The 22,495-nt window shown below is 35.2% G+C and overlaps 2 protein-coding genes across 3 annotated transcripts in view; one reads left to right on the top strand and one right to left on the bottom strand.

Moving 5' to 3' along the window:
• The window catches only part of LOC126822503 (uncharacterized), a 33,847-nt gene extending 22,852 nt beyond the window's left edge, over positions 1–10,995 (bottom strand). For both annotated transcript variants that reach the window (XM_050551441.1, XM_050551442.1), the window contains exon 1: positions 10,773–10,995. In XM_050551441.1, coding sequence (XP_050407398.1) covers positions 10,773–10,889 — 117 coding nt within the window. In that variant the 5' untranslated portion in view covers positions 10,890–10,995. The remainder of the gene's footprint in view (positions 1–10,772) is intronic.
• A 61-nt stretch (positions 10,996–11,056) lies between these two features.
• LOC126822502 (cleavage and polyadenylation specificity factor subunit 2) overlaps positions 11,057–22,495 on the top strand; it is an 82,459-nt gene continuing 71,020 nt past the window's right edge. The window contains exons 1-7 of the mRNA XM_050551435.1: positions 11,057–11,176; positions 15,380–15,559; positions 16,485–16,644; positions 17,029–17,264; positions 19,708–19,823; positions 21,292–21,380; positions 21,935–22,033. Coding sequence (XP_050407392.1) covers positions 15,411–15,559; positions 16,485–16,644; positions 17,029–17,264; positions 19,708–19,823; positions 21,292–21,380; positions 21,935–22,033 — 849 coding nt within the window. The 5' untranslated portion in view covers positions 11,057–11,176; positions 15,380–15,410. The remainder of the gene's footprint in view (positions 11,177–15,379; positions 15,560–16,484; positions 16,645–17,028; positions 17,265–19,707; positions 19,824–21,291; positions 21,381–21,934; positions 22,034–22,495) is intronic.

The raw sequence follows: 22,495 nt of genomic DNA, 5'->3' as shown, positions 1-22,495 counted from the left end.
ATTATTATTAGGCTTTCAGACTTTCGTCAGAAAGCCTATTGAGATTACTAAAATTATTATTATTATTATTATTATTATTATTTACCGCGGGAGCCTATTTCTCCATGATCGAAAACAGATATCGATCTAGGGTTCAATTTTCTCTCGGGAAACCATGTGGTGGTTACTCGATAAAGTACTTTTGAAACTTCTGCGCAGACCGGAAGTGGCCGAATTTTGAACGGTAGCAATAAATCAAAAATCGGCCGTGGTTTCGCAAATTCTTTACCTACTTTAAAACAATTCACATTTTTGGAAACCCCGAATCTTTTCCGAGACAATGGCTATCTCACATTTTTCAATTTCGAACATTCATCTATGGCTTTTGTCGTTCGAAATTTGAAAATTTAAATTTTTACAAAAAACTTTTTTATTAATGAATATTTTTTAGTCGTGTTTTACACAAAATTAACGAGTCAACTGACTTGGGCAAAAATGTGATTTTTTTTGTCTCAGTAATTTTCCTTGGCCGCCATTGGCTAATTCAGTTTTTCAGTCCTAGATTAATTATTTATTGCTCAATTTGTATAAAACAAAGTTCACATACTCCATTGTCTCAATTGTCATTTTTTTTGTTACCAATAGAGTTATCTGTCTGCACCGGAAGTGGCTTAATTTTACCAAAAACTACAATTTTGACAGTTAGGTACCATTTTTCGAAAGCAAATATTATTTTTTTAAAAAACTGATATAACTAAAAGAGTGTGCCCTTTAAAGGCGCACAAAATGTTGGGAACAGTTTTTTTAATTTCGATTTCATTTTCGAGCAAATTCGATTAAGAGGTGAAAAAAGGTGTAAAATTGACCTATTTACAACCCATTCAGGCTTTTCAGATTTTCAGATATTTCTACGTAACTTTTATAAACTTGTAGCTATAATCTATACGAAGAAAATGTATGTTAAAATTAGTTTGTAATATAAGCAGTTACCTAGAAATGAGCAATTTTGCATAAGTCACTATTTTCGTTATTTTGCCTGTAAAATAGTCAATTATTATTGGATTTTCACAAAAGTGACACCATTTGATTCAAAAAGCAAGTATGCGTCGTATCAAATTGATTACAATTTAAAATTGACACCGGCAGTGACGACATTTTGTCAAAAAGTGCATTTTTATCTTTTAAAATCAATATTTTTTTCAAACAAGAATTATTTAATATGTATTAATAATTTTAATTTTTTGTTTACATTCACATATTAATATAATCCACAAGGTCATATAGATTTCACAAAATTGTTTCTAACTTGTTCAGTTGCGGAGAAATAGGCGATTTTCAACATTTCATTTTTCAAGGTTTTTGGTCCATAAAAGTGTCAATTATTATTCGATTTTCATAAAAAATTTCACTGTGTGATACCTAATGCCATTTACAATGTCATACAAGTAATTTAAGATTTTCCTTATCACCGGAAGTAACGTCATTTTGGCAAAAACTGTATTTTTAGCCTTCAAAACAGATATTTTATTCAAATGAGTCTAATTTGTAATGTTTTTAAAATTATGATATTTGATTCCAATCAACAAATAGATTAAACCCATACGATCATACAGATACCAGAAAATGGTTTCTAACTTGTACGGTTGCAGAGAAATAGACGGTTTTATACAAGTCACTTTTCAAGGTTTTTGGTCTATAAAAGTGGCAATTATTATTCGATTTATATAAAATTTTCACCATGTGATGCCTTATGCCATTTCTGATTTCATAAAACTAATTGGACATTTTCATTATCACCGGAAATACTGTACACTTACATGTAACAAATGTATAAAATGAATTGATATTGCTGGATTTGGTTGATTCAGCGTCCATTTTATTTGATGTGTGCAATGCTTATGTGGAAACCTGTTTAATGGTTTCATTGGTACCGGAAGTGACATATGTTTAGGGTAACGTGGCACCGGTGAAACCGTAGTCATATAAATATATACTATTCAAAAAAAGTAGGGGATATTTGATTTTGGGGGCATAATACTAAAATATGCAAATGACTACGAAAAAAGTCACTATAGAACCTAACAGAAGAAACATTTCCAGTTACATGTGACGCCCAAACGCACCAATAGCTACCGCGTGGAATGCAGGTGATGCTTGGGATCATCATGGGGGTCCAACCCAAGATTTGCACGACTCTGACTTTGAATGTTACAGTCATTGTGGCATTGAATTCCAGGGTGGAAACATCAGTTTAATTGTTTTAGTGACCAGAAAACAAATTTTGATATGCGTCGGCTTACCCAAAATGAAAGGTTACGTGCCCTTGGCATGCTACAGATCGGTACAACACAGGCGGTTGTGGCGCGGACGATGAATGTTTCTCAGTCTGTCATAAGCAGGCTATGGTCCAGATACCGTGATACACAATCTGTACAGGACAGACCACGCTCAGGTCGACCAAGGGCGACAACTCAAACCCAGGATCGATTTATCCGTACCTTGGCCTTGAGAAATCGTGTCATCACAGCAAATCAGATCAGCGCTCGTCTTCAAACAGACACTGGTGTGAGAGTGAGTGACCAGACGATTCGGAATCGACTGCATAGGGGTCACCTTCGCGCCCGACGTCCTCGCGTGATCCCTTGTTTGAGAGATCATCACATTCAGGCAAGACGTCGTTGGTGTAGGGATCGTCAACACTGGGATAATCGACGCTGGAGCAATGTGATGTTTTCAGATGAGTCAAGGTTCACTGTTGATTTTTTGGACAGACGTAGGAGGGTGTGGCGTCGTCGAAACGAGCGCTTCCAAGCCGTTAACGTCATCAGACATGATCGATTTGGGGGTGGTTCTGTTATGGTGTGGGGAGGCATCACTGTTGCTGGAAGAACGGCTTTACATGTTGTTGCAGGGCGTGTTACAGGCCAGTACTACCGGGACAACATCTTGACAGTCCATGTTGTGCCGTTCGCACGACGTCATGGCCGCCGTTTCATCTTCCAGGATGACAACGCAAGATGTCACAGGGCCAGGATCGTTACAGGTTACCTCCAACAACAGAACATCACCACATTACCTTGGCCAGCACTGAGTCCCGACCTCTCCCCCATCGAGCATGTCTGGGACATGCTTGGACAGAGGTTACGTCAACGTCAACAACGTCCTGCCAATGTCCAAGAACTTGCTGCTGCGTTGCAACAGGAATGGGACAATCTGGACCAAAATGACCTTAGACGTCTCATTAGGAGTATGCCACGTCGGATCAATGCTTGTTTGGCAAACAGAGGAGGATTTACCCGTTACTGACTTGGTTGTGATGCTGTGGTAACTTTGCTGTTTGACCCCGGGTATCATTTTACCCTTATAATGGTCAGTCTGTGCCTTACTTAGTCTAACGATCATTTGGAATAAATCGATGAATGTGAACTTCATTTCATTTTGTCATTTGTTTCTTCGTCAGTTTCATTAGGTGACTTTAATAACACTTAAAAATCAAATATCCCCTACTTTTTTTGAATAGTATATTTGATATTAAAAAAAAAAAACCAGTTAAAATCGGTGCTCTTGCAATAATCGTGATTTCACGGTCGGGTGTGACCGGATTAAAACACCTAAAGTATCGTTTAGCAGCTCGATGAATGGGCTATTGTATGACACACTTCCTGTCTGATTTCTGAAAGCCGGTTCAGTGCTGCTTGCAGGTCTAGTTATTATTATTATTTACCGCGGGAGCCTTTTTCTCCATGATCGAAAACAGATATCGATCTGGGGTTCAATTTTCTCTCGGGAAACCATGTGGTGTGGTTACTCGAAAAAGTATTTTTGAAACTTCTGCGCAGACCGGAAGTGGCCGAATTTTGAACGGTAGCAATAAATCAAAAATTGGCCGTGGTTTCGCCAATTCTTTACCTATTTAAAAACAATTCACATTTTTGGAAACCCAGAATCTTTTCTGAGACAATGGCTATCTCACATTTTTCAATTTCGAACATTCATCTATGGCTTTTGTCGTTCGAAATTTGAAAATACGTTGTTTAGGAGACAATTTTTGTAATTTTTCAAAATTTGACCTATATTTTTGGATTGCTGAAGGCAATCCGATTCCAGTAATATAACTTTCATTCAAAGTTATCACCCTTTATCGCCCATTTTGTGTGCCCGAATTTCGTTTTACGGCAGAATTGACGTTTCTGAAACTTATGGAACATGAAGTTATAGTCCAAAACCAACTGATAAAACTATTTCGACAAGAATCCTTAAACCGGAAGTGGTCGAAAAATTGTCTGATATTTTGAAGAAAACGCAAAAAATGGGTGCTTTTGGGAAAAACGTGATTTCTCCATGCGATATCAACGGATTAAAGAAATTAAGGTATTGTTGGGTGAACCGCGGATTTGACCGTCATATGATACCCATTTCACACAGATCCTATGAGAGGGCAGCAAAATATGACATGCTGAAAATCAGGTATTTTCTGATTTGGAGCGTTTTTGGACGTCTGTATCTCGAAAACTGCTCCAAGGATTTTTTTTAAACTTTCCCTATCGAGAGTCCCTCTGGTAGTCTTGTGCATGAATCCGTCCAATAAGACATTGAAATTTCTGGAATAGGTAAAATAACGTACTGAAAATCGAAAAAAGTTGAAAAATCATGAAATTTTGGAAAATGCTCTATTACTTTATTATTTAAACAATTTTTTACAAAAAAGTTACATATAGCTGACGTAATTATGATTCTAACGATGTATTATATGTATTGAAATATTTAAATTTAATTTTCGATATATTGCCATTTTTGCATTTTTGGCACTATTGAACATAGGATTTCCCAGGGGCATTTTATCTGATCAGACAATGTAATAGATCATTACATAGCCCTGTGGCTATTTGATAAGCCAATTCGCTTATTAAAACTATCCCGACAATAATCTCCATACCGGTAGTATGCAAAAAAGGTTTAAAAAAATAGCGCTCTTGCGAAAAACTTGATTTCTCCATCAGATGTTAGCAGGCCAAAAGACCTAAAGTATCGCTGGATAGCCCCATGAATGGACTATCATATGACATCTGAATGATACGATTTAGATGGCTAGAAAATAATTTATGGTACGCCGAAAATCTAGTATTTTCCGTTTTGGAGCATTTTGAGACGCCATTTTCTCGAAAACGAAAACTACGATTTTTCTTAAACTTCTTTTACTTAGAGTCCTATCGTTGGACTATGGCGTGAGTCCAAAAATAAAAGCATTGAAATAATATAAGTGGTCCAAAAAGAGCCTCAATCTTGGAAAAAAGTTGAAAAATCCTTAAATTACTGAAAATGCTCTTCTATTTTTCTTTCTTTGGAAAACAGCTAAATGGATTTTTCTGAAACTTCCTGTACAGAAGGATAGGTAACCAAACAACTTGTTAAAACTATCCCGACAATTTTCCAAAAACCGGAAGTAGTCGAAAAAATATCCGATATATTGAGAAGAAAAAAACATAAAAAGGAAAAAAAAATGGTGATTTGCGAAAAGAGTTATTACTACGTAATATTTCACCGAATCAAAACAACTAAAGAGTCACTGGAGAGCCCGAACAATGGACGATCGTATGACACCTAAATGGTAAAAATTCGAGGGTTAGGCAATATATAATGGAACGCTGAAAATCTATTATTTTCCTTTTTGGAGCCTATTCAGACGCTTTTATTTCGAAAACTTCTCTTATTTCCTTTCTAAAACCTATGTTACTTAGAGTCCTAACGGTGGTCTATGGTGTAAATCCAAATTTAAAAGCCTCAATATTGTATAAATGGTCCAAAAGGGCCACAATCTTTGAAAAAGGACGAAAAATCGTTATATCTGTAAATCTGCTTCTAATGGTATAAGGGAGGTAAAACTGTCCAATGGATCTTTCTGAAACTTCTGGTACAGGAAGTTAAGTTCCCATTAAACTTGTTAAATCTATCCCGATAATGATCCGTAAATTGGAAGTAGTCAACAAAATATTTGATATTATTTTTTTTTTAAAAAGACAGTAAAAAATCGGTACTCTTGCAACAATCCGGATTTCACCGTCGGGTGTGACCGGATCAAAACATCTAAAGTATCGTTTGGTAGCTCGATAAATGGGCTATTGTATGACACACTTCCTGTCTAATTCCTGAAAGCCGGTTCAGTGCTGCTTGCAGGTCTAGTTATTATTATTATTTTTCCACTTGAGCATATCTCAGAAACTACTTGTCGTATTGATTCGATGTCTTCGGTTTTACTGGGAAAGACTTAAATTTTAAAGCTATTTGAAACGTTCTGCGACAATGACAAAAATGTCCGAAATCACCGAAGTTGTCGTTTTTCGAAATTTTGCCGTAATGTTATCAATAATTGTCGGATTGTAATATTTGATACATTTTGACATAGCCGGAGACAAGGCACATAGCTACAGTTCTTTACATTTTTTATTTTCGACGAATCTTCGGAGATATAAGGCGCCAAATTTTGAAAATTTAAATTTTTACGAAAAACTTTTTTATTAATGAATATTTTTATGTGGTATTTTGCCTAGGGTTAAAGAGTCATCTGATTTGACCAAAAATGGCAACATTTTTTGTCACCGTATTTTTCCTTGGCCCCCATTGGCTAATTCAGTTTTTCAGTCCTGGATTAATTATTTATTGTTTGATTTGTATAAAACAAAGTTCATATGCTCCGTGGTCCAAAATGTCATTTTTTCTTTACCGGTACATTTTCCGTTCGATAGCGTAAGTGACGTAAATTTAGCAAAAACTGCAAATCTGACAGTTCGGTACCACTTTTTGAAAGCAAATATTATTTTTTTCAAATCTGGTATGACTGAAAGGGTGTGCCCTGTTAAGGCGCAAAAATCATCGCGCTCAGTTTTTTTAATTTTTAATTCGTTTTCGGACTATTTCGATTTAAAGGCGAAAAAGGGTGAAAAAATGAGCTATTCACAACCCATTCAGGCTTTTCATATTTTAATATATTTTTTCGAAACTTTCATAAACTAGTAGCAATAATCCATACGAAGAGAATGTATGTGAAAATTAGTTTGTAATATGAGCAGTTGCCGAGAAATGGGCAATTTTGCATGAGTCACCCTTTACGCTAGTTTGCCTGTAAAAGAGTCAATTATTATTCGATGTTCATAAAAGTGACACCATTTGATGCGTAATGTCAATTTTAACAAGGTCAAACCAATTAAACATTTCCAATGTCACCGTAAATGACGTAATTTGGGCAAAAATTGTATTTATAGCCTTCAAAACCAGTATTTTATTCAAATGAGTCATATTTGTTATTTTTTTAAAATTTTGATATTTGATCCCAATCAACCAATAGAATGAACCCATACGATCATATAGATATCACAAAATGGTTTCTAACTTGTTCAGTTGCGGAGAAATAGACGATTTTCAACAGGCAACTTTTTAAGGTTTTTGGTCCCTAAAAGTGTCAATTATTATTCGATTTTCATAAAAAATTTCACTGTGTGATACCTAATGCCATTTACAATGTCATACAAGTAATTTAAGATTTTCCTTATCACCGGAAGTAACGTCATTTTGGCAAAAACTGTATTTTTAGCCTTCAAAACAGATATTTTATTCAAATGAGTCTAATTTGTAATGTTTTTAAAATTATGATATTTGATTCCAATCAACAAATAGATTAAACCCATACGATCATACAGATACCAGAAAATGGTTTCTAACTTGTACGGTTGCAGAGAAATAGACGGTTTTATACAAGTCACTTTTCAAGGTTTTTGGTCTATAAAAGTGGCAATTATTATTCGATTTACATAAAATTTTCTCCATGTGATGCCTTATGCCATTTCTGATTTCATAAAACTAATTTAACATTTTCATTATCACCAGAAGTAATGTAATTTTGTCAGTATCACTTACATGTAACAAATGTATACAATGAATTGATATTGCTGGATTTGGTTGATTCTGCGTACATGTTATTTGATGTGTGCAATGCTAATATGGAAACCTGTTTAATGGTTTCATCGGTACCGGAAGTGACATATGTTCAAGGGTAACGGGGCACTGGTGAAACCTGTCATTACTGCATCGCAGTTCTAGTTGTTATTTGTTTATTAACTACATGTAGCACTCCTAGTCCTTATACCTTATTATTATCCTAATCTGCATGTAAACATATTCTCTTAGAAAGTTTAAATAAGTCAGTGTGTCCCTATTGCAATTATGGAATATTTTGTTCGTCGTGTTGCAATTACTTTTTGATAATTTGATATCAGTATTATAATCAATATTTTAAAGACCATGCATGAGTATAGTGCTAATGAACTCCTATGAAACTACAATATTCTGAAAGCTGAATCTCTAATAGGAATATCAGTCCAAAATGGTTCAGTTTCATTCAGTATTTAAAAAGATATGACGAATTTAAAATTTCATCGAGCTATGTAACAAAATGCTGCCATCTATATTTGTTGTGACAGAATTGATAGGCCTGTTTTCAACCTGACCGAAACTAAGCCAGGAGATTATCTAGCATTGGTATTTTGATTATTTTTTTTTCTTAAATAAATATGTTAAATAATCAGTCTGAGTACATATTAGCGTGGATTAAGATGTGAGAAACTTCCTATTTTCAGAAAAATGAAAATCATACATCATTACTATAAATCTACTATTTAACAAAAGGCAAATGCTTCTAGTTCTACGCAAATATATGGACCGCTGTGATACATTTTAAAAAAAATATCATAATGATTAATTGATAGAAATAAAGTGGATCTCTGAAATACCACTTGAACATTCCCATTAGTTTTCAAATGTTATGTCATGTTTGTTTCGATCCACCCATAGTTACTGTTTACAGGTTTAAACCAATATGGAAATGTTTCTTTATTTATGTACAATGTACAGCCCTATGCCATACATACATGTACAGTGCAACGCGCAGCTGTATAAAGCTTAGTAGTTAGTACTGAACAATTAGGCAGTCATGCAGAATGTTCAGTAAATATTTCTACATGTGAGACATAACTACATGTGAGAAATAACAGCAAATTCAAAAGTGCACTAGGTGTAAACAATTTAACCCAAAATGTCAAAAGTGAATCAATATGTCAGCTACATCTACATGACCCATCCTCTTGACGGTTCAGACTGATGGTACAGTGTCTTACCCTCCCAATTTGTGAGAGAGAGAAATGGGGTTTAACGTCCACTCCACAAATCTAGGTCATTTCGGGACTAACATATGGTTTAATTTCAATAATTCGCTTGTGCATAGGGGTCTTTAGCAGTGGGAGGAAACCGGGGGACCCGGAGAAAGCCCACGAGGTTGGACAGGCGACCCTACTCCTTGTCACGTACAACCGCGGATTCGAAACCACACCAGTCGACTCAATGACAGACTTTATGATACAGCGTGCGCACGCTAACCATTCAGCCATCCACCCCCCTCTCCCAATTTGTAGCCTAGCTCAAAGTGTTTGTGAGCAGAATGTAATAATGGGCTTTAACCTACGTTATTCTCCACACAATACTTTGGTCATTTTCAAACAGACATAATTGTTATTTCTCTGGTAGGAGAATGGCTTTCCAACTGCCAAGAAATCTTTTACAAGCACAAAAATGTTTACACGCATAGACCTTGTTGGGTTTAGGGTTTTTTTTGGTCCCTTCTGAATGGTTAAACACATCTTACGGTAATAATACGAATATCTAATGATTAAATGATAAAAACCTGATAAATGAAAGTAAATTATATTTTGATTGGCATCTATAGCTACTTGAATGATATGCTGATCTACGATGATAAATATTTATGATATAGGCCCTAACCGGGAAAAGCAAGAAACACTGACATTGTAATTTTAGAGGACTTGGTCCCTTAATAAAATCCTGTCAAGTTGTACTGTGATCAGCTATTTTCTCTATCAAATATGAATTGCAATCAATATACCAGTACTTTTATCGCACATGATGCTGTTGGTTGTGCTGTCTAAGCATAATTTAAGTTCATATATTTGTCAAAAGAATGCCAGTGGGCATGATTTCTTTTTTTTACTAAATTGACCTGAAGTCGAAGTGAAATCTTATTGAGAATCAAACTATATACTCAGTTTCGATTTAACAGTGCTGTTAAGTTAAGACATTGAAACCATTTTGTTTAGATCATCGTAAAGGCGAAATCTTTTTGATCCATTATCCCACATACATGTATATTGGGTACACGGTCACACTATAGGACACAGTTAATCAACTATAGGACAAATTAATCAACTTACAACAATTCATTGAATTTAGGAGTATAAATTGGGGCTATAATTTATAAATATAAAGGGGAATTCTCCTCCTCTCCCTTAGATCTTAATAGATCTACCTTTTTTTCTCTCAGAAATGTACATGTTTTTACCTCTACCTTGAACCTTCATGTTTCAAATTTAGTTCACAAATACAATGAATACACAATACAATGAATACACAATACAATGCATCCAAAATATGCCAACATCTACATGTATGGCCTACTGATGGAACTGGTTTTTGCATTTCAACTTCAAGAATTCAATGGAAAAGTATAAACTCAGTGTATAATTAATTGCACAACCTGCTGGTGTACGTACATTTATATATTTAAGTCCATGATATTAGAATTCATCAGCAGCCAGACCGAATATTACCTAAATTGGGCTGTCAGTGTGTGAATTAAATTACCATTTACGTTCTATAAATAACCCAGTTTTTCCCATCACAATAAACAAGACAAATGAATGATGTAAAAGTTCGTATACAAATAATAATACCTTGCTAAACACATAGGCACGACCACTTATCCATCTTAATAACGACAAATATCGTAGACTTATCACCAAAATACTGAATAGAATCGCTGCAACAGTAGAAACATAGAGCAGATCCATTTCTCAGTTTTTAATATGTCTATGGTATTGTATTTGATTCACATTTAATACATCTATTTCTCCTAAAGGCGTAACAGGTTTCAAAGGAACAGACCATGTGACTAGAGTCTCATTTATCCAGACATGGAAGTTTCTGGGGAATCCCGGGGATTCCCTTTCTTTGTTTTCAGGAAGTTCTTGTAAGAGTGATTTCCCTTTTGTAAAATGGCGGCCTCCATTAAGTCATTGTGAAACTAGAAATTATTGAATGAGAAAAGGATGTACTAGGTTTGAAAGAAGAGGAATAGGTAATCTTTTTTTTATTCCACTAAATGTTGCCTTTTCTTTGCACAGGCTAACCTCGAAAGATAAACTACTAGACTGTCGGGCGGGAATTTGTTACTTCATCTTGATCAAAATATCTTGTTATTCATTCATCTTTCATAACTCTAAATAAACTCATGTTGTCAAATATATAAAACCTTCATAATTAAGGTTTTCAAGTGATGTAAAAATTGTTAATTAATTTCGTTTTTATTCGCCCACATTGAAATGTGATCGTAGTCATGTGGTCATAACGGTATCACGTCATTTGGGACTCAACATAAACGACATTTGGGACTCAGTTGACGACGTTTGGGACTTGATTGGCGTCAATTGAGACTCAACACAAACGACATTTGGGACTCAATATAAGCGATAGTTGGGACTATTTATTTATGAGATATATAGTAACAGCTGTCTTAGTTGTCTTTCGTTTTATTTATTTGATCGGTGATTGTTGAGACCTCGATTAACTCTGCTAGTGCTAGTTCTCCTTTGTTTTGTTTTATCTGCGAGTATAAAACTTGACAATAATATATTGTTGAAAATTTGTGTATATTTAGTAATACTTCGTTGTTTTTCTTTTATCAAATAATAATCAAGCTTGATTGACCGTCCACTGCTAATGTTTTTTCGTGAAACGGTATAACTGCAATCAACACACGGCCGCCATTCTTGATGATTCAATTGATTGACAACTCACGTTTTTCCTCATCCACCAAAGAACCGTTAGGTTTCTTTGAACATACTGCAATAACATTGGGATTATCAGTTAATCAGCTTTAATTATCCCGCTTTGATCGTTGCGATTTCTTATATTTTCCACAAAAAAACTTTGCCTTGTACGCACTAATTTATCGATTGGTATTGCCAACGGATTGTCGTTAACAATTTCTAGGGGCTTGTAAAAAAGATTGCATGTTGTGTAAATATTTATTTGTTTTTTTGTGTAGGTCAATTTCAAATAAATTCATCAGCATATTATTCGTTTTAAATAAATATATATATTATGAGGAACGATGATTATCAAAGAACCGTAAGTGCAACTAATGTTTTATCGTTTGGTTGAGCCTTTTACTAACCACGTGTTTCATGTTAATAAATATTTTCTTTCGTGTTTTGAATTGGCCTATTTCTAATAAATTATCCCGAGTCCCAAACGACTTATACCAAAGTCCCAAACGTCGTATACCCGAGTCCCAAATGTCGTGGTCATATTTTTTTTAGTCCCAAATGACGTGAGTCCCAAATGACATGTAATCGTCATAACGGCCCTAAGCCATAACTGCCAAAATTGATTTTAAAGCGGCCTGACTTATTAAACTAATAAAAGGTTACAAGGTAGAGTGGTTCAATGGTCAATTAATTGTCCTTATAATATGTAACAGGCATTGCCTGAGTAGAGCGAAGCTGATGTGATTGTTGTTAAATATAAAACCTTCGCAATTAAGTTTCTCAAGTGATAAAGTAATGTTAAATAATCTTGTTTTTCGAACTGATTTTAATTTACATCTAAATTGTATGATTAATTTTGTTTTAAAAACAAAAGAACATTAAAGTGTGATAATTATTTTCATTGACGTCAGAAATATGTGACGTCATTGATTAACATGTCATAAAAATGTTTCTATTAGATGCATAATCTTGCTTGGGCGAGATTTGGTAAGTTGGCATGCGCATTGCCATTTTTGCCCAGTGTATCCGGTTCCGGTCTGAATTTTTTTTTAATCAAAAGTCTGTGGTGACAGTTTTAGTTATGCTCCTGTGTTACCGGAAAAGCGCTTTGCTCAAGCACCGCACTTCGCGCAAGCACCGCACTTCGTGCGATGCTTTAGAGCTTCGCTCTATATAAACATACACAGTTATCTACCTGACTGCACCGTCCGTGAGATTTTCTGAAGTGAGCAAAATGTTGTCCCGCGCACATGAGTTTGGATGTCGCAGCAAATATACGTCACAAGTAGCATTCCACATGGTATTATACAAACATGTATTGGTATATAAAGCCAAGTAAAAATACACTCATTACTGGTTTCGACTTTCGTGTTTATTTAATAGCAAACATGAGCAAAAATTTCGATTGCACTCTTTGATTTAATTTTTGATTTTGGCGGTTTGGGTACAGAGCTAACTGTAATAGCTTCGTTTCATTTCTAACTTTTAAAACCATGAGCGTGGCAAGATAAACACATTAGGGCTGGACGATATTTTCGATAATTCGATAAATCGCAATATTAAAATTTGAATTCCGATATTTTATAAACCACCTAAAAAATCGCGGTATAATGATATATCGTATTGTGTGTTTTTCTATCAATATACCGGTATTTTACACGATATAATCACAATGTTATGTGCTGTATTTGGGATGGGATTGACATCAAACAATTTACAACATTACGTCACAATCGATGACTCAGATGACTTGTCACTTGTTCATTGACAAGGCCTACTAAATACATGACTAGTCTAGTAGTTTTCTCGATTATTAAACTTGATAAATAAATATATAATTGAAATTTATTATTTAATTTATAGAGGCATTCCCCTCTTGCCGTTGGAATTTGTCATTATAATGTCAAACCCGTCGCTAATGCTGTGCAACACTCGAATAACCAGCCAAGTAAGTCATGGCGTAATATCTTCTTGTCGCCGTCTTCGGTCAATTTATCATTGGCACTGTTGGGAAACAGTTATTATCATTTAATGTATGATGCCGTTTGTTAGTTAACTATCATTTTGTGTGTGTGTTTGGGTGGGGTTTTTTTTGCCAATTTTTAAACTGAAGCCGATTTAAATAAAAGTAAAATGTTATTTGTAAATAAAACTAAATTGCGTCTAGATATTTGAGATTTAGACAAACTCCAGAGTTATGCGCCGTTGTAGTGTACCGAATAGGAAAAATTACGTCTGGTTCTTTGAGTCTACTCATACCCACATGTTATTCAACATTTTGAAAGATGGCTGAACATTGCGAAGCTCAAGCTGATCGAACAGTAGTAATAAAGCCTAAAAAACATTGCACGAGTAACCCTTGAACTTAATTGTCGGTCTGTGCTTTTGAAACAGGGATAATGTACCCTAAGGGGGGAGGGACTGACCTGTTTTTAACACTTATATAATCACATCTTTTATAATAAAACTAAAATATCGGGATATTGTGATATATCGCGATATATCGTTAGCTTTTTATAATAAAACTAAAATATCGCGATATAGTGATATATCGTCGTTTTTTTGGGAAATATCGCGATATTTGATTTTACCAATATCGTGGAAGCTCTAGGTTAAAGTTAATATCCAATTGACTTTAAATTTATACACAGTGTTTAAGGTCATAAGACGAAGAATCCTATAGATTTTCAATGATTTCCAATAATTACTGCCATAGTTTTGGCCCTTGATCACTTTGAAAACTCTTGTGGACCCTCTGGAGGCTAAAGTTAATATTCAATTGACTATATATTTATACAGCATTAATAAAGGTCATGAGACAAAGAAGCCTATCAATTTTCAACTATTTCTGATGATTATGGCAATTGATATTAAATGTTTTGTATGCTAAATGTTAGAATAGGACAGAACTAGAAGCCACATGGGTTGTTACTAGTAGTCGTAATCAGATTTTAGTGTGTTGTAAATGTTTTCATTTCTGACAAAAGAACAAAATATGAGAGAATCCTTGTTGACTCCCCGAATGACTTAGCTGCTGTGGGCATATGTTTCTTTGCCTGGCAACCTATCTTTATGACAGATGCCGTTCACTTCCAAATTCAGAATATTATGTTGTATACGCCATCATGTGAATGTGAATAAATATTGTAATCAACCTTTCTGTCCGCACAATAGAGGCTAGAGTTCTACGGTGACATCTAAGTAGAAATTAGTCTAAAGTAGGAGTATTAAAGTATCAATTCACTCTTTGGTAGCTCTTTACGACAGATGTCTGTCAACTGTCAAGTCTGAAACTTATGTTTTTACACACTCACATTTACAATCACATTTTCTGTCAGTGCAATAGAGCACAATTTTTATAAGAATATTCTGAAACTTACAGTTTAAGTTTTGACTCATAAATTGACAGATCAGTTGAATTAAGTTTTCTCCATATATGGCTAAAATAAGACCCCCATGTAATAATATTTTTGTAGATGGTAAACATGATTCTTGTTTGATTTCTTTTTCAGGTACCAATTAGCATTGTTATCAGGAACCAAGATGACATCAATAATAAAACTTCATGTTTTTTCTGGAGCTCTAGATGAATCTCCACCATGTTATCTTCTACAAGTTGATGAATTCAGATTTTTATTAGATTGTGGTTGGAGTGAAAATTTTGATATGACCATGATTAAAGAATTAAAACGGTAAGTATTTTTGTTTTGTTTTAGAGTTAAAGCTATAGGTTGACGTTCTGTGTTCTAATTACATAATCATTGTTTATTCCCCTTTATTAAATTAATTTATCTCATTATTCTGGGGTAGCTGTATTGCAAAATTGACTTGCAGCATTTCAATGTGCAGATTTAACTAACTTTTAAAGTTATCGGCAAACTTGGATATATCTTTAAAATGTTAGATACTGTAGTACAGCCAATTGAATACTTAATGGCTAATTCCTTCTGTGTTGGCCGCGTAACTTTATCAAAATCTGCTACATGTATAATTTGCTGCTTGACATCCAGTGTCAAATCTGTACTGCCGCACTTTGCAGGACGGTCACACATTATGAACACAATATTGTAATATAATGATAGTGATTCTTCATCTTGTGGTAATAATAAACATATTTTTTTCTAATAGTACCGGTAACAGGCAAACAGATGGTACATGTATGGCAGCATCTGAAAGCCTGAATATATGTTTTTAAAGCCTTATAAAGTGAAATGGGGTTTAGCGTCCTACTTTACTGCTCTGACTGGGCTAATGAAGACAGGCATATGCCATTTAGTGTGCTACAGGTATAATGGACAGCAGTTCTGTAGCCAATTCCTAATTCAAATTCCAACTTGTCACAGGTTCTTTTACGTGCATGCCAATGTGTACAAGGGGCCTCAGTTTTCCATCCCATCCAAACGACTATACACTGTTCCTGCCAGGTCCACTGGCACTGTCCTACACCTCTGACAAGGGGAACCACACTTGGCAATCCAGGCCAACACAGGACCTCCAGGTTAGAGAGCCAATGTCTTACTCACTGAGGCATAGTGGCTCCTATAAGGCCTTTAACGGCTATCATTCTTTTCTATCTGATAATATATTTTACACATGTTCTTTCTTTATTTTTTCCAGATATGTAAATCAGATTGATGCTGTATTATTGTCCTATCCTGATAATATTCACCTCGGTGCGTTACCGTATTTGATTGGTAAATGTGGTTTAACATGTCCAATATACGCCACAATCCCTGTTTATAAAATGGGACAAATGTTTATGTATGACTTGTACCAGGTGAGTAGCCTAAAATAACTTCATTTGTTAAATGGTTGAGGCTTTAATGCTGTTGATAGTAGCCGAGGAAGCTATTGGGATATTTTTATGAAGCACTATTTGTGCAGATGTACATGTATATACCATAGTAATCATGCTTTTGTCTCAAATTTCAACGGTGTTTTGTTTGCCATAGTCTTGGTGCTAAGATTGCAAAATCGATTAAAAATAATCAAAACCCATTTAGAAACCATTTTAGACCGTAAAAATGTTCCTCTGAAAGTCAGTTGAAAGATACTGTTATAGGTTATTCTCAAAATTACCCATAAAGCATTTCTGTATTAGTTTATGGATATATTCCTGTAAAATGTCATGTTGATAATTAGAGGTCTACTTTCATTTTAGTCTCAACACAATACATCAGATTTTGATTTATTTACGCTGGATGATGTGGACTTGGCATTTGATAAGATTACCCAGTTGAAATACTCACAGACGGTGACTTTAAAGGGTAAAGGCCATGGCTTACAAATAACGCCGCTACCAGCTGGTCACATGATTGGAGGTACCATATGGAAGATTGTTAAAGATGGAGAAGAAGAAATAGTTTATGCTGTCGATTATAATCATAAAAAAGAACGGTAAGATGATCATTTTTTTTATTCATGTCAAAAATGAGAGCTGCAGATTATTGAAGATACAGATTTTTGTATGTGATGTGGTGTCACAAACAAGATAGTCATATGACTATACAACTTTTTCGTGCACTCATCCCACTCTACAGCTTTGCTTCTTTCTCTGCTTGAGTTATTATTACGTTGAAACAAATATTAAGTAACTTTACACACCTTGGGATGTTATTTCCATTGATCTCCATGCATGTTATGAAAGTACCAACGTCATCTGAGGGTGATATCTGATATCGGATGATTTCACCCTCTGATGATGTCACAATAGGTTTATACCACTCTGCAATGAAAAAGGACACAAATTTTTTCTTTTAACATTTTATTCACTTATTTGTATAATGTTGTCAAATGATTTGGACAACGAACTTTGCCAGGCTCATGTAACTTAGTTTCTTCATCTGACAATCCATAACTTTCAAATTTTGGATTGTATAGTATATCCACATAGTTTTTTTTGCAATCCGTAAATGTTGAACTATTCCCTTAACTAAATATTGAATTCCTCATTCTATTTTGCTTACTTCCAAGACAAATCTAGACATCCAAAACTAAAATCTTATATAATCATATTTTCCAGCTCACACAGGATTTTTTGCTCACTATTGTGTTTATTATTCTGCCACACTGACCAACTGACCAACTGACCAAAGCGTTCACAGCCCACTGCGTTAGGTATTTATGGGCACAGCATTGTTGGCACATTCACTGACATCTTTTTGTCACTCGAAATTGAAAAGCGTTTATCATTTTTATCTTCCTCAAAATCCAAAATATCCGAGTACATTAAATCCTTGTTAAATATTTTCTGCATAAATTCTACACTTTGACTAGCTTTAACCCTTTTAATGCTAGACGTAAATCCACTGCCTGTGCTAGACCCTTTTTTGAGGAAAAAAGTGGGTTTGGAACTAAATGCCAAACAGTACTTATGGAAGCTTTTATGAAAATTCTTTTTGTGTGTTGGGATGGACATGATGTTGGGCTAAGAGGAAAAAATAGAATTTTGGAAATTTGCATAATCATGTAGTCACGTGACGTCATGTCGGCCATTTTGGATTTCTCATTTCTCACTAAACCTAACACGAAAACGAATTTTCCTCCATGAAATACTTATGGAATAATGTTTTTTTCATTGGATTATGATAAAGATATATAAAATGAACAAAAATATCAATAGCAGCCATGAGCAATGCCACCACGAACACACGCACCATGTCTCCCGCTGCCATGACCACGTGCAGATTGCAATACATTGTTTTTACTTTCACTTTCATCCTCAAGTCCCATATCATTATCACTATAGTCAGTCAATAGATCTACACGTTCGGGACTCAGGAATTGCCTATGTTTTTTTACGATCCAGCAGGCCAACATTATTATCAACATCAGAATTATCGTCAGAATCTACTGAAGACATACTACATAGGGCTGTCATGTTCATGTTGGGCTTGTTCATCATGCACGGGAGACATAGCCATAGGCGGAAGGTCGCGCAACAAATCACGCATTTCATACTACCAATCACTGTCCTGACTACTATTATTATCAACTAACTGGAAACGAATTATATGTGTATCAGTACCCGCCTCGAAATTGTCCACACTGTATTTGTCAGCGAAGATGTCATTCACGACTTCGCCGAGATTGCATCGTCTACATTGTTACTATGCACTCCGCCATTTTACGGTTTGCCGCTTTGGAACACGTGGAAATATGTTCTAATGTATAGGAAATACAATAGATGGCACTTGCAGCTACGGTGCTAATTCTAGCGGGGGCCATACTGAGTACCCGGTAATACCGGGTATGCACATTTTAACGACATTTTATAATACCCGGTACTACCGGGTAGACGCAATGAAAGGGTTAAATAGTTCTTTGTCATAATCTACATTTTCTTTTTCAACCATATTTTTTACAAACTGACTAGCTCAGATCAGTTCATCGTCCAAATCATTTGACAACATTGTACAAAATAAATGCCAGTTTGTGAATATGTGTTACTCTAAAATGTAATGCACATGCAACTTACGACTTGTTTTCTTTCTTAATTTTGTCATATCAGTCGCAGGACCGATATGGGTTAAACCATTGTCTGATAGGTGAAATCAATTAGGATATATTTAACATTGATGTCGGTATGTAAGACAAATATTACCCTAATACCCTCGGTCGATATTTCACATATCAACCCTCGATGAGAGTAATATTTATCTCATACAATGATAGGATACTTGAAAACCATTTTCGAAACAATGTATAGTGTATTGAAAAAGAATTTACCTGTTTTCTGAATTTAAATGATTTCTCAATATTTGTAAATTTTGAAAATATTGACTGATGTTATGATCTTATGTGTGTTTTTAAAACCATGTTTTCTTCTTTTTTTTGGCAGACATTTAAATGGTTGTTCACTGGAGATGTTTAATCGTCCCTCGTTGATGATAACAGATACATATAATGCTAGTTATACACAATCACGTCGTAGACTTAGAGATGAACAGTTAATGAGTAAGTTAGCTCACACAAGATGTTTAAGCAGACAATATTTTTTTTATGGTTAAACCTTTGTTTTATTGTCCTCTACACTATGATCTAAATTGGATTTTAAACAGATATTCAATGGGTGAGGTCAAATGGAGTGTTGGTCGTTGGAGTATAATAAGAATATTGTACCACTTCTAACTTTTGACCTCAAATAAAGTGTTAAGCAGAAAGGGGGAAACTTACAGCTTCATTATCATTCAACTGTGGATAAAATAGCAAGATCAGACTCTCCTGACAACACCGATTATCGGTTTTGATAAGTTCTTGATTTATTTGTATATAATTGACCCAATAAAATCTGGGATTTTGTGTATAAATCTTAAAGGGCTTTTAATCCTGAAAAATGATATTAGACGAAAAACATAACCACATTTTGTGAAAATTAGATAACACTTGACATCTTACTTTTGACTTGGATAAGGACTTAAGGTGATAATTCCTAGGAGATAGAGGTTCTGTCCTATTGAAAGATTAGGGAAACACTAGAGTGACACTAGTGTTGGATTCACTTCACTTGAGTGAGAGAGAGAGAAATGGGGTTTAACGTCCACTCGACACAAACTAGGTCATTTCAGGACTAACATATGGTTTAATTTTATTTACATAATTCCCTTGCGCGTAGGGGTCTTTAGCAGTGGGAGGAAACCGGAGGACCCGGAGAAAACCCACGAGGTTTGACAGGCGACCCTACTCCTTGTCACGTACAACTGGGGATTCGAAACCATGCCAGTCGACTCAATGACAGACTTTATGATACAGCGCGCGCACGCTAACCATTCAGCCATCCAACCCCCCCTTCACTTGGGTAGTTTAACGCTAAGACTACGCTATAAATCTGTGAGTTAGTTTTAAGGTTTGAAGTAAATAATTAAGTAAAGAAATTAAGTTTTAACTTTGAGAGTCTCAACCGAATCATATAATTACCCACTAATAATGCTCTGATATGTAGATAGAATAAACTAGATATTCAAACTGACCACAAGTTTCAATTTCAAACTTTGATAATATGTGACCAGCTCCCACAAAATCAAACTCTTGGTCATTTTTATTCAAATAGAGCTGGCAGCATATTTGAATAGTCCACAACATAAGCTTTCCCAAAATGCAATTCATTTTGAATTTGTTGTATCATCTGGATTTGAGTTTGGTTCATTCACAGCAACAAGAAGGCATACAGTTTATGCTTTTGTGCCCGTAGTACAAAATGAAGTCGTGCAACAATCGCCTGGTTTTGTGGGAGCAGGTCACATATTTTCAAAAGTGTAATGCTAAATGATATGATAGATTGAAGTTATCTCCCCTGGATTGCCAACTTTTATGTACATTATTAATATTCCTCATGACCCAACATGTCAGTTAGAAATACTATGATACAATTAACTGTATTTACACTAATTCTGATTTTATCAAATTTTTGTTTATTCTATTTTAGCCACCATATTACAGACAATGCGCAATGATGGAAATGTTTTAGTTGCTATGGACACTGCAGGTAGAATGCTTGAGTTGGCCCAGTTACTGGTGAGTTTGTTATATTAGTTTGTTTTCCATGTATCTGGGTTGGTTTTTTTTTACCTCAGATTGTGATGTGTTTGTGTATGTGGCAGGATATGCTTACATATTCCAATACACTTTATGCCACTTGATTTAAAAAGTTATATTATTTTTTGTCAGTTTTTGGGGGGGGGGGGTGGATGGCCGAATGGTTAGTGGTGCGCGCTGTATCATGAGGTCTGTCATTGAGTCAATTGATATGGTTTCGATTCCCCTGTTGTATGTGACATGGAGTAGGGTCGCCTGTCCATCCTTGTGGGTTTTCTCCGGGTCCTCAAGTTTCCTCCCACTGCCAAAGACCCCTACGCACAAGCGAATTATTGAAATAGAAGTGAACAGTGTGTTAGTTCAGAAATGTCATTTCTCTCTCTCTCTTTTGTTAGGTTAAGTTGCTTATTAAGAACGAAACAGCCTCTTTTAAAAATTGTTTTTTAAGCTGTGGTAAAATATGGCGAGTTCAGATGGAAAACCTTGTGACTTTTTAATGTAAGAAACTTACATTTTTTTTTGTTTTTCAACAGGATCAAATGTGGAGAAGTACTGAATCTGGTTTATCAACATATTCTCTTGCATTATTAAATAATGTCAGCTTTAATGTGATAGAATTTGCTAAATCACAGGTGAGGAATATATTTGTATTTATTTGTTATTGGTCTTTATTAAAATATATAAACAATTCTTCTTTTCTTTTTCTGAAACAGCCATTGCTTTACTTACCAATAGAAAGTGGTCTAACACAGGCATAGTGTCTATCCCAGGCTTGTATAGTCAGTCCCGACATGGCCTAGTTTGTGTTGAGTGGGCGTTAAACCCCATTTCTCTCTCCCACTTCTTTTTTGAAATATATACGTACCATATGTTAGCCCTGAAACCAACTTTCCTCGGGATCAATGCGACAATGACTTTGTTAGTAAAGCACTGGCTCGCTAACCAAAAGGTCCTGGGTTTGATTCAGGTGTTTTTCGAGAAAGTTCCCCATCATGGTTTCTCCATGTCAGTGCTACAAGACGGAGAACCTGGCAATGCATATTGTCTAGTCACTCAGATGATACGGCAACCAAGGTTTTGAGTACATGTTGGCA

This window comes from Patella vulgata, chromosome 5, assembly GCF_932274485.2.
Source record: "Patella vulgata chromosome 5, xgPatVulg1.2, whole genome shotgun sequence".
NCBI classification, from domain to species: domain Eukaryota; kingdom Metazoa; phylum Mollusca; class Gastropoda; family Patellidae; genus Patella; species Patella vulgata.
This window is presented reverse-complemented; position numbering and strand designations above follow the sequence as displayed.